The sequence below is a fragment of the Microtus pennsylvanicus genome, chromosome 2 (assembly GCF_037038515.1).
Source record: "Microtus pennsylvanicus isolate mMicPen1 chromosome 2, mMicPen1.hap1, whole genome shotgun sequence".
In the NCBI taxonomy this organism is placed as follows: Eukaryota; Metazoa; Chordata; class Mammalia; order Rodentia; family Cricetidae; genus Microtus; species Microtus pennsylvanicus.
Genome location: NC_134580.1, coordinates 108,381,835 through 108,394,209, shown reverse-complemented (window position 1 = coordinate 108,394,209; position 12,375 = coordinate 108,381,835). Strand labels below are relative to the sequence as shown.

The window sequence follows — 12,375 nt, the reverse complement described above, 5'->3', positions numbered from 1 at the left end:
CTCTTTAAGTTGGTTTGGGTCAGTGTTTTATCATAGCAGCAGAACGCAAACTAAGACCTGCCGTTTCTGTGCATCAGGAGCTTGCTCAGTGTTCATCAGGCCAGTGTACGTCTGGAGTTCCTCATGGGCCGGATCACACATCAGCTGGGCTGTACTTGTCTGAAAACCTGTTTGGGGCTGGAGGACCCGCTTCCAGTGTGCTTGACTCACAGGGTTGGAGAAGTGGATCTAAGTCGAGAACTTTAGTTCTCTACGTGGGACTCTCCCTGTGCCTAATTGTCCCAAGACTGGGGACACCTGGTTTCCCTCCAGGAAAGTGATCTAAGAGACCAAGGAGGAAGCTGCAAAACCTTTTATGCTGTGAACTAAATATTCTATTAGTTATGGCAGTTACAAAGGTCTGCCCAGATTCAAGGAGAGGAAACATTCTCCCTCTTGAAGAAAATGTCACTCATATTTTTGAAGAGACCACAGAAAGTTAAGAAAGGCAATGATATGTGAAACTCAAATAATATTGTTATGGGTTAGATATAAAATGCCCACCCCCAAATGTGCTGGGGCTTTGTCCCCAGGTGCTGGTGCTATTTTGGAAGATTCTTGAAGCCTTAGGAGGTGGGTTTTAGGTAGAGAACATAGGCCACTCACTGGGTGGGGTGTGAGTACTTGGGAAATATTGTCCTTCTTGAGTCTGTTTCCTGTCTTCATGGGGGTAAAAACCTCCTCTGCCACATGCTTGGCACCATGATTTACTGCCCAAAAGATGTTGCTAAGTGACCATGCCCTAAAACTGCTGAAGCTGTCAATCCAGATGAATCTTTATCCCTTTAAGTTACTCTCCCTAGCATTTTGTCATGGCAGCAAGAAATGTACTGATACGAACATCTTTAAATAGTTATTTCCTGCCTAAAGGTACCTGGGATCTCACCTCTATTTTGTTTGGTGTATACAGCAGACATATACCAATTGTGGGTGGAGACATGGAATAGGTTTTATTTAGTAAGACTTCCCATGAAACAAGTAGTTTTCTAAGTCCTTTATAAATGTTGTCTTCTTTGATCTCCGTTAACCATTTGAGGGATGTTTGTCTCAACTTTACGAATGGAAACAGGAAGAGTCACAGAACTTTGCAAGCAGTGGAGCCTGGATACTTGCACTTGAGTCTGCCCTTGCATGGAGCCCCTAAACTCTGCTACCTTTACCCCCACAAACATCATGGGCCCAGAAGTCCCAGACTCTAAAATACTAGAGGAATCTGCATCATGGTCATTATAGCAGGTTTGGCAAGGGTCATGATTGGAAGAAGACAAGGGGGGTGATTTGGGTGAGAAATGTCCCCCATGGTCTTATTTAAGCTCTTGGTGGCCTGTTGGTGGCACTACTTAGGGAGCATTAGGTAGTCCAGTCGTGCTGGAATAGTATGTCACTGGGGACAGACTTTGAGATTAAAAGCCTTGATCCACTTCGTGATCACAGTCTCTGATTCAGGCTTGTGTTTGAAGATGTGAGCTCTCGGCTTCCTGCTCCGGCTGTCATGCTTGCTGCTTGCTCCCGGGCTTCCCTGGTATGATGGACTCCTATCCTTCTGGAACCGAAAGTCAAATAAACTCATCTCTAAGGTGTTTTTGGCAGTGGTGTCTTTTATCACAGCCACAGGAAAGTAACGAACACAGAGTAACTAAAGCAGAAGTTGGCACCAGAGGGTGGGCTGCCGCTGGGAAGAGCCAGAGCTACTGTTTGGAGGAGTGTGGAAGTCTTTGGAACTTTAGGCTAGAAAAGCAGCGGAATGTGGCAAGCAGAGCTTCCTCTGTTCTAGCAGGAGCCCCGAAGACAGCAGTGGTCAGAGTGACATTGTGGACTGTGAAGGCTTAGCTCAGGGGTTTCAGAAGAAAGTGAAGGTTTTTTAGCAGTAGTTAGGCTAGAGGCCGTTCTTGGGTTAGAGTCTGGCTGCCTTCTGTCTGTAACCTGAGAACTTGCCTGAAGCTAAATTAAAAAGCAAAGGACTAATTTCATTGGTGGAGGAAATTTTAAGACCGCCGGGATGTTGGATCTGTGGTATGGTGATTTTTGATAACCATTATGCAAACTGATAATCATAAAGCAAATCTACAATGAAAAAGAGCAGGTGAAATACAAAATGCTCAGTGGGGAGAGGAAAAAGAGCACTAGGAGGCTTAACGCTACAGCCAAGGTATGCACCAGAAGAGAGGCTGTGATTGGTAGAGAACCGCACAGTTAAGGAGAGGTCTGCTCTGCACTGGAATAAAGGGAAGGGTGCCCTCAGGGGAGGACCCCACCCAGCTAAGCTTCCAGCTTGTGGAGGAGCACAAGCAGATCTCTTTTTCCAGAAAGGAACCAGACAAAAAAGGTTGGTGCTGATGTGACTCAAAGGGGTCAGGGTCGATCCCATACTCGAATCAGATTTGGCAGTGTTGTACGCATGGTGCTGGCTTTATGGGCAGAAAGGACGGAAAAGTAGAGAGGTTGTGGACTATTCCTCTGTAGTTTCAGAGAGCTGCTAAGGCCGACAGCATACAGCAGGGGAGTCCCTGCATGTGAGCGGAAGAGGCCCTCAGAGGTCACTGTGTGAAACTGAGAAAGTGAAGCTTGGATTGCATTGGCGAGCAAAGGTTTTGGAGATGTCAGATCCATGGGGTATCTCTCTGTAAGAGCTGCATACAGCAAGTGGAATCAGCCTGACAGAGAGAGAGAGAGAGAGAGAGAGAGAGAGAGAGAGAGAGAGAGAGAGAGAGAGAGAGAGAGAGAGAGAGAGATGTTCCCGGCTGAAAAGCTGGAAGGGTGGAGTCGTACAAGCCCTTTGAAGATGGCATGGAGCTACTGGAGTTGATGTTTTCCTCCCTGGGTTCTGATCTTGCTTTGGTCCAGTATTTCTGTACTATGTACCCATTCTAACCTGTTGAAATGATAATGTATAGTCTATGCTATTATATATTGGAAGTATGTAATTTGCTTTTTTATTTTACAGGAGGTTACAATTAAAAGATTGCCTGAGTCTCAGAAGAGACTTTGGGCCTTTAAACAGGCTTGAGACAACTGTGGAAGACTATGGGGACTTTTAAAGATCAAACACATTTTGCATTCTGATGTGGCCACAGACCTCTGGGGACCAGGGAGTGGAGTGTGGTTGTTTGAATGAGAAAAGTCCTCCAAGATCGAGGTATTTGAGCACTTGGTCCCTAGCTGGTGGCACTATAGAAGAGGTTTAGGAGGTGTGGCCTTGTTTGTAAAAGTGTGTCACTGGGGATGGGCTTTGGAAGCCTCACACACGTTGAGTTGCCTCTCTTCCTTGTGCTCTGGTTTGAGATGAGCTCTCTGCTCCCTGTGCTGGGTGCCGTGCCTCCGCTTGCTGCTATGCCTCCCGACTATGCTGGTCTCTGGAACAGTAAGTCAAGTAAACTCTTCCTTGTATACATTGCTTTTGGTCACGGTGTTTCTAATAGCAGCAGAGAAGTAGCCAGCACAGCAGGTAATGACACTTTCCTTTTTAAAGAGTCTAGTTTTTTTTCTTAGCTCAAGGACCATTTTATTAGAGTTTTAAAGAAAAAATAACAGGACAGGCGAGCTGTAAATCTCAGCAGTGCTGGGAGGACAGAATTGGAGAGGAGGAGGAGGGAAGCCACGCTTCCTCAGTTAGGGTCCCAGGAAGCAGGCACATTTGGCAATGGACCTTGGAAGCCACTGTAGAAAGAAGCAGGGTTCTTCAGAGAAACAGAAAGAAGGTCCAAAGGAGACTCTGATCCCCCAAATTCCAAAAGGCAGTCCAAATGTCTCGAAGTGAGCTCAGCCTGGACTATAGGGGGATTTCTGGGGGTTAGATAGAAGCCAGCATTCCTCAGGAACTTGTGAAGCTGGTTCCCCTCTACCGATAGGAGCCATTTCCCTTATCACCAGCAGAAGGGACAATGGCTACCTATGTGTACCAACATATACAACGTGCATGCTGGCCTCCAGCCTCACAAGTACCTGTTACACATTTCTGAGCCCACATCAGTCTCCTGGACCTTTTCACCTCCCCTCCCTGAACTCCCTCCAGCTCATAAATTTCCATCCTCCAGCTGCTCATTCTCCTTATAACCCTGCTATTCTCAATATCGGACCACACCCCTCTCTACTTGCTTTCCCCTCTCACTTTTCTCCCTCATCCCACTCGCTCCTGCCTATCTGTGAGAAGGATGCAGATGCCTCAGAAGGTGACAGGAGCTGGTGTGATCTGGGACAAAGAAAGAGGAAACCAGCCCAGGTTCCAATGATTCTCACCAATCATCTCACCCTTTGACCCACCCTGAGCCATGACAGGTCTGAGATAATTACCTCCCAATAACCTTATTGCCCACTCCTCGAATGAGTCAGGACCACCGTATCATTACGCTTGAATCACAGAACCATCTCTCTCGTGGCTTCCTAGACTAGGGTCAAGCTTCTGCAGCTGACCTACCGCCTACTTTTCTTCCTTCCTTACCCTCCTCCCATTTTCCCTTTCTCTCTGACAGTGTTTCGTGCCATCCAGGATTCCCTCAAACTCACCATGTAGCCGAGGATGATCTTGAATTCTTTTTTAAAATTATAGTTTTTAAAACATTTTTGAGATTATAATATTACAGCATTTCCCCAATTTCTATCCTCCACGTTCATATACCCCTTGCTCTTTTAAATTCGTGGCCTCTTTGTCTTCGTTTTGCACACACACACACACACACATGCACACCACACTCCTAAATACATAAATATATAACCTGCTCAGTCTACATAACATTATTTGTAGGCAAACTTTGAACTTTATCCTTACTTCTGCATCCTAAATGCCAGCAAAGGCACCTGTCATTAATCCTAGCTCCCTCAGCTGAATTTAAAAAAATATATTATTATGCATGTTTCTATACTTGCATGATGTGTGTATAGGCATATATGTGCATGCATAATGAATGTATGTGTGTATGTGCGTGTGTGTGCACGCATACATACATGGATGTGTAGTATACATGTAGGGATCAGAGGACAGCTTTGTTAGTTCTCTCCTTGCACCTTTACATGGGTTCTGGGAATTGAACTCAGTTTTCCAGGCTTGCACAGTGAGCACCTTCATTGCCTGCACCCGCTGAGTTATCTCACTGGTCTTCTGCGAATTCTTGCAGCTTTTGAAGAGGTAGCTTACCCACCTAGACACGCCAGCAAGCTCCGCTTGCTAAGCTAATATCGTCGTTCTTTCAACTTCTCTCCATTCCCTCTCCTATACGGCTCTTTCTTTTATGCCTTGGTGGTTCCGCAGGGATATTAGCCTAGAAACCGTGACCTGCCATCTCGTTCCAGCTTTATACCTCTTTACAGTCCAGGAGGTCCCCGTCCCCATCTCTCTATGATCTGCCCTTGGAGATGCCCCTGAGGTGACCTAAGTCATCCAGACCCATTGGCATCACACCCTCCTGCCTTGCCATCTGTGAAATGATGGTTAGGACTCTGTGAGCTGGGAGGTGGGGGAAAAGCCACAGTTAGGGTGATTACATCCAATTCTATCCTAACTGGTGTCTCCCTAGTTGAGGGAGCAGTGAGACCAAAAGCACAGAGGAAGGAAACTTACACACAAAGCGGCGTAAAGGAGGAAGCAGATACATACGTAGGTCACAGTTGTCAAGAAACTCAGTGACACTTCTCCTTCACCCCAGCTCAGATCCTGCTCTCTGAAACGAAAGCTTCTGTTCATAACCTAAGTTCAAGGATGTTTCACACTTGTTTTCTCTATGTTTCTCTCCTCTGAACTAAGAGCTCCATGAAGCTCAGCCCTGGTTCCTATCCTCCCTGGCCCCCGAGAGTCTGGGTTAGGGCTTGGGACCTCACAGATGCTCAGTGAATTTTAGGTAAGCGGTGAACCTCTCTCTCTGCCCTTGGATGGGGTATGATAAGGAATATAATGCTTACAGAAATCTGGGGCTATCCTTGGTGGACCAGACCCCCCATCATGTTTATCCCATACCCCCCCCCCCCCAGTAGTCCTGTGCTGATCCTGTCTTTCCGCCTAACTTCTTAGTTTTGCAAAACCAAGGAACAAGCGGCAGGGTATCTATGTAGCCCCTGATAAGACTGGAAGACCTGCTGCTGAGTCCTGGTGAGACCTGGGCAAGCTGTTCCCTCTCTTCGGAGCCTCAGTGATTCTATCCATGAAATGACCCAGAAGGACCTCATGGTTTGGGAAGTCTGTGGCCAGCTGCTGAAACAAGTACCTCTGGTCCCCAAGTGCTCCTTTTGGTCTTCTAATCAGCGTGCAGATGTGAAAATGGTTACACAGCTCCTTGCCAGGTGCCAGGGAGGGGCTAGGGTAGGCAATACCTGATCTGGAACTTTCTCTGGTTGATAGAACTTAATGCCTGAGGACAGCGTGGAGGGTGTATTACCAGTTCCTAGGCCTTCTCCCTTCGGGAAATGCAGGGTGAGCCTTCAGTCCCAGGCTCAGAACCCACAGAGGCTCTGTGTCAAAGGCTGTGCCCATCAGGCAGAGAGAAAGAAGGGCCCAGTGTATGTACTGTGAACCCCGTAGACACCCGTCCTCCCCAAAGCTTTCCTACTTCCTTCCTCTTTCTCACTCACTGCCTCCCCCTGGTCTCCCTTTGCATTTTCATCAGGCACTATGAACATATGGTCAGAGGTACACAGCTGGGCTCCAATGTAGGTTGTGCTCCTTGTGGACCGTGGGAACTGGAGCAAGTGAGTGAGCTCAGTCTCCTGGTGGGAACGGTTGGCTGATGGTTCCTGCTGTGGCGTATTAGGGGATTAAATGAAATGATCCACAGTAGTTAGAACATGACCTGACACACACTAGGAACTCAGCAAATACTTCGTTAATCACCTTACTATCATCAGTGTGTATACACCAGCTCCTGGCTGCCACTCCAGGGTTCTGTCAATCAATGCCCTTCTGACTCATGTGCTCGCTGTCTCTGTGGCCCTGTGAAAATCGTTGGGCCCCTCTGAGGTTCAGATGCCCTTCCCTGGGAAGTGGAGGTTATAATGCCTTCCTCCTATGGTTTTGAGAAGCACTGAGTAAGGTAGACAATGACCAACTGTACCAGTTAGACAAGGAGATTTCGAGAGTAAAAGGGGAAGCCATTAACAAACACTGTAGAACCGCAGGCTCCAACCAGAGGGGACGACGTCCCTGTGAATGGGGCACTTAGTTCCAGAGCCACAGTTAGGGACTCATGGAGGGGGTTTTAAAATTGTCATCTCCTTTCCAAAACCGCCTCCTCTCTCCCTGCCCCCACTCCCCCGTGCGCACTCTGGTCTTCATTTTACTCTCTCTTCTTCAGCTCTGGCTGAAGCTACTGCCCCACCAGCCTTGGAACAATTTTTAGCTCATCCTATTTGATCTGTTCTGTTGCTATGGAGACACCGAGGCTCACGGTGAGCAAGGGACTTCTCTCATTAAGTGAGTGTCAACATGCCACTCCTCCAGCTCCTGGGACAAGAGTTCTAGACACAGTCTATTGCACTCCAGGTTACTCTCAGTTTGGCCCTCGCCCACTCCTGGTCCTGCCAGCCTCACTCCCTCCTCTTCTAGCTTACGTGTTTACCAGCTGCCCCTAAAGATCAGCGTAACAAGAAGCCCTGCATATAGAAGGTTGTGTCCCACTCACTCCCTTGCTCCCTGCCATGATCTCCACATCTACCCTAGATTCTCACACTTTTCTTCCACATCACAGTGACACCACAGAGCTATGTGACAATTCTCTGTCCCAGCCTGACATGGCACCTAGCGAGACCGAGCATAAAAACCCTACCAAAGCTGGTCATATCATCCAGACTCAGGCCTCGGTATAATTGTTTTTTAATGGGCCCATTATGACTCTGCCCTGAGCATGCATCATGAGCACCTGAGCTCCATCACTAAATGATTAATGGGGAGTTGCCCAAAGCCTTCCTGGAGCTGCTGCTTCATCTCCCTTTCCTTCCTGGTCCATTGGAAGCCAACATCTCTCACTCAAGGTGATAGTGACCCATCAGCTTCAACCAATGGGTTCTAAGAGCCAGTCCCGCAGGGAGCATGTCACCAAGAGTTCTGAACTGAAATTGTTGTCATTCATTGATGCCTAAAGGGTCTTGTTGCATTTGCTAATACTGATCAACTGTTACTAATACCGAAGACCCATGCCGAAGAGAATTCTGGGACCATATCCAGGCTCTGGGACCGACTAGTGATATCTGTCTGAACAGGACAGGAGGGAGGGTCCTTTTTTGTAATGGACATAGTCTCTATCAGGCTCTGGTGCCCCATTTACCTAGGATCCAAGGAGAGAACACCCCAAAGAAGATAGGAGAACCCAGAAAGCATGGGAAATTGAATCCAAAGCAACATTCACTTTGTATGTTGGGCATCTTGGCTCTGACTCCGGCATTTCATTTTATTTGTGGGTATGTGTATGACGTGTTCCTGTATGTTTGTGTTTGTTGTATGAATCCCAGAACATACATTGGAGGACAAAGTACATCTTAAGATGTCAGTCCTCACCTTCTGCATTGTTGGGGACAGGGTTCACTTGTTGTCTGCTGCTGTACACACCAGGCTGGCTGGCCCGTGAGCTTCTGGGGATTCTCCTGTCCTCATCTCATTGTAGACTGTTGGGATTACAAATGTGTGCCACTCTCCCTGACTTCACACGCCTTCTGGGGATTTGAACTCAGACTCTTACGCTTGAACAGCAGGCCTTTACTCGCTAAGCCATCTTCCCAGCTCCTGACCCCAATATTTTACCGATGGAGACTAGCGTTCCCACAACAAAATAGTCACAGATCTGACACTGGTGTTCCACACATTGGTTTTGTCCTTCCTCGGTAATAAAGTTTGGCCTTGCTAAATCAATGCTTACAGAAAGAATATGCAGGTCGTGAAAAAAAAATCTAACCCAGAGAGAAACAAAGCCAGCTCTCTCTACATCAGCACTGGATGGGGAAGCAGCCTCAACTTAGGAAACAGCACCCGCTAGGAGCCAGGCGGGCATGACTGTCCACTAATGCTGTCCACTACCATGAAGAAATATGAAGTTAAAATATGACAGGGAGCCGGGCAGTGGTGGCGCATGCCTTTAGCCTCAGCACTCAGGAGGCAAAGGTAGACAGATCTCTGTGAGTTTGAGGCCAGCCTGGTCTACAAGAGCTAGTTTCAGGACAGGCTCCAAAGCTACAGAGAAACCCTGTCTCCAAAAACAGAAACCAAACCAAACCAAAATAAAACGACAAGGAAAAGTCACCCGCATTTGAAAGAATAAAACTAAGTAAGAGTTGATTGACACATTTTCCCATGATGCTGAAGTGTGGGAAATAGCAGGTGTAAAACTGAGAGCATCCCTTAGAGACTTCCGACTGCAGGCTCCTGGTTCTTCTGGCTGGTTCTCACTGGATTTCAACACCTAACAGGGTTTCCTGATTCTATTCCCTGTGTTGGAGCTGTGCTGTGGGGGAGCTGTGGGGACCCATTTCCTGAGTCTACCGTCTTTTGGCTCATGCCAGCTATTGTGTGACAGCACCAAGTTCCCTGGGTCCCTCACAGCAGGCCTGTGAAGTTGTTTGCATTATAACTCCCATGGTTCAGATGAGGCACCAAGGGGAAAGCTCCTTGCAGGAGTCATACAATTCTTTTCACCTCAGAGAGAATTGCTCTTGCTCTCAAGTACGTGGGTTCAAATTAGGAGAGGACGTGGCTCCTGAGGTTCCTCATGAGGCTTCTTTCTATGTCTCATCTGGTCCATAGTCCCCAATTATGTCCAGGAATGTCTTTGAATCTGCATAGTGTGTGTGTGTGTGTGTGTGTGTGTGTGTGTGTGTGTGTGTGTGTGTAGATGTGAGTCCTTCCCTCTAGTTTCAGTTCCTGCCTCCTCCATCAAAGCATATGGAGCAGGTCTGACGCTAGCTGAGCCTTGGCAGTGATTGACAGGGTGGTTTGGGGCTAGCTTTTCCATCTCGTGGTGACTATGAGAGAGTATCTCGTGGACTAACCAAATCCAAAATCTTAACAAGAAATGATCAAAGCTTGATCCCAATCAGCACCCCTCCCGCCCCACATGTGTGAAAGCTCCTCTCGGGGACACCCATCGCCTGGGGTCCCCAGCCACTGCTCACTCACCTGCCATGCAACAGCCAGATGTACGCCTCGTCTCTGGGCAGCAGTGTGTTGAGGGTCAGGATTGTGTGCCAGAATCTCCAGTCAGATCCACGTTAATGAAAGAACATCACAGGGCACTCCTAGGCAGCGAAGTCAGAGCTCAGAAGAGGCGTGGCCTCCTCACCCCAGCAATGACATCCCTGAGACACATAATCACCCCGTAATTGCTTTGGTTTGCACCTAGAAGGTGTCCGGCGTGGGAGTGGCTCCAACCATGATACCTTTGAAAGATGGAGTTGAGGGCGGCACTACAGGAGGAACAGGCCCAGGAAGGTCACAAGATGAACGAGGAGTGAACCAGGAGAACAGGAGGGAGGTAATGGTTACCATAGTCAGCCATTCTTACCACTCACGGCCCTCAGAAGAACCCAGGAGCTCAGAGTCACTTGAAGGCACGTGATAGTAAAGCTGCAGGGTCCGGACCAGAGTCCAGGAGTCATGGTGCCCGGTCTAGGCTTTCTCTTCTCTTCCAGCCAAGATGAGGAGAGACCTGGGACCACAGCTATCCTCTAGGTCCAGAGGCATGGACCTGAGATTTTACAGGGACAGCACCCAGTGCTCTGTACCCTCCGCGGCAGCTGCGCACGCACCCGGTACGGGGCCTTGCTTCTGCTGAGAAGCCCTGAGCTCTGGAGGGACAGCCTTGAACCCACACAGCCAGCCTGGCCTGAAGCTCAGGTCCTCTCCGTCCTTGAGTCTTAGCCAAGGGAGTACACTCTTCCCTTGTTAGTAGGGCTCCTTGTTAGTAGGGGGTTATTAAGATGACCAGCAGGCAGAGACAAATGCTTTGGAAGCTGGACTTAATTGTTCCTCCCCCATCACAGACTATGTGCGCTCCCCACCACCGGGAATCTGGGAGTTGGGGCGTTCCTCTAGTGAGTCTATCTAATATTCGTTCTCTAGGAGAGGTCTGAGCTTTGAGGGAGAAGACAGAGTCACGAACATCTGGAATACCTACCTGGGAAGAGTTTTGCATGGTTTTGGACTTCTTGCAAGGCTTCCCTAACACAGCTCACCTGCTGGGAGGAGGGGGCAGTGACCTGGATTCTTGGGAGCATGTAAATATGAAGGGAAAAGTTTATTACTTGATTAAAAGCCAAGGCTGATCTGCTGATTCTCTGAGATGGCCCTAGCCTGAGTCTTGCATGGCTGTGGCTTCTGGCAAGCTTCCTCCCCTCCCGGAACCTTAGGGGATCTCTAGCTACAAACAGAATGGACAGGATTCGTTTTAGAGCTGTTCTAGCTCAAAGGTTTTGAACCCCAGAACCCTGCCATTCGAGCCCTCTAGATTTTTATGTGCAATTAAATAGAGGAATTTTATTTTTATAGACGCTGGTCGGAAAGTTTCTCTTTGTAGGGGAAATGCTTTGATGGGTGACTTGAACTCGGAGAGCCAGGATGTGGGCTGAGCCAAGGCAGGAGGGGCGGAATCTGTGAGAGATGCTCAAGGAGGGGTAAGTGACGGTGGTGCGCCTGTGCTAGGTGATACGACTGTGCCAAGGACCACCGGAACGTTCAAGAAAGTGTATAAAACGGCAAAAGCACTTTATTTATTTATTTATAGAAAGTGACAGAGGGCTTGAGCTCTGCTTGGTGCAACGCAAACACGTTTACTGGGCCATTTCCAGGCCCACGTTGCCTTATAATTAACTAACTCCTGGCGCTAGCTCAGGGAAGTACCTCTGCTAATGCCCTGGAGCCTGCTGCCTGGGCAGGGTCTGGGCTCTAATGAAGCTGCTTTTCAGCCTGGCAGGGTCAGGCTCCTCCCCACTAATGACAGTCTATCTCAGGTCCCTTTTATGTTTGTTTCATCCCAGGTTTGCCCAGACAAGGTCTCCCAGGGCATGGTCCATTTAAGATGACTAACCCGCTCAGAAGGGATCCGCACTCAGATTTGGGGACCGGCAGCAGTTTGGTTGAGTGCCTGCCTTTTGGAGATAAACAGCTGTGCAATCCTCAGTAAATTAAACACCTTTTCTGGACCTTGGTTCCCTCACCTGTCATATAAGGGTTCAAGCTATACTTTACAATCCCAACATTTTCTGATTCTAAGCACTCAGGCTAGAGGTGAGAAACAGCAGCCAAAGGCTAGAATCAGTTCAGAGTACCCCAGTGCAAACACCTGGATCAGATCCAGCCTACCGCAGGTGCATGCCTTGCTAAGAACCCATGCTTATGGAGTAGCCAGACACTTTTAGAGAGCAGTTTAA

General features: G+C 48.3%; 1 protein-coding gene across 1 annotated transcript in view; it reads right to left on the bottom strand.

The window, feature by feature from the left end:
* The window catches only part of Tgm6 (transglutaminase 6), a 28,960-nt gene extending 18,355 nt beyond the window's left edge, over nucleotides 1-10,605 (bottom strand). The window contains exon 1 of the mRNA XM_075962702.1: nucleotides 10,512-10,605. Within this exon, the coding sequence (XP_075818817.1) occupies nucleotides 10,512-10,605 (94 nt within the window). The remainder of the gene's footprint in view (nucleotides 1-10,511) is intronic.
* Between the last annotated feature and the right edge of the window lie 1,770 nt (nucleotides 10,606-12,375).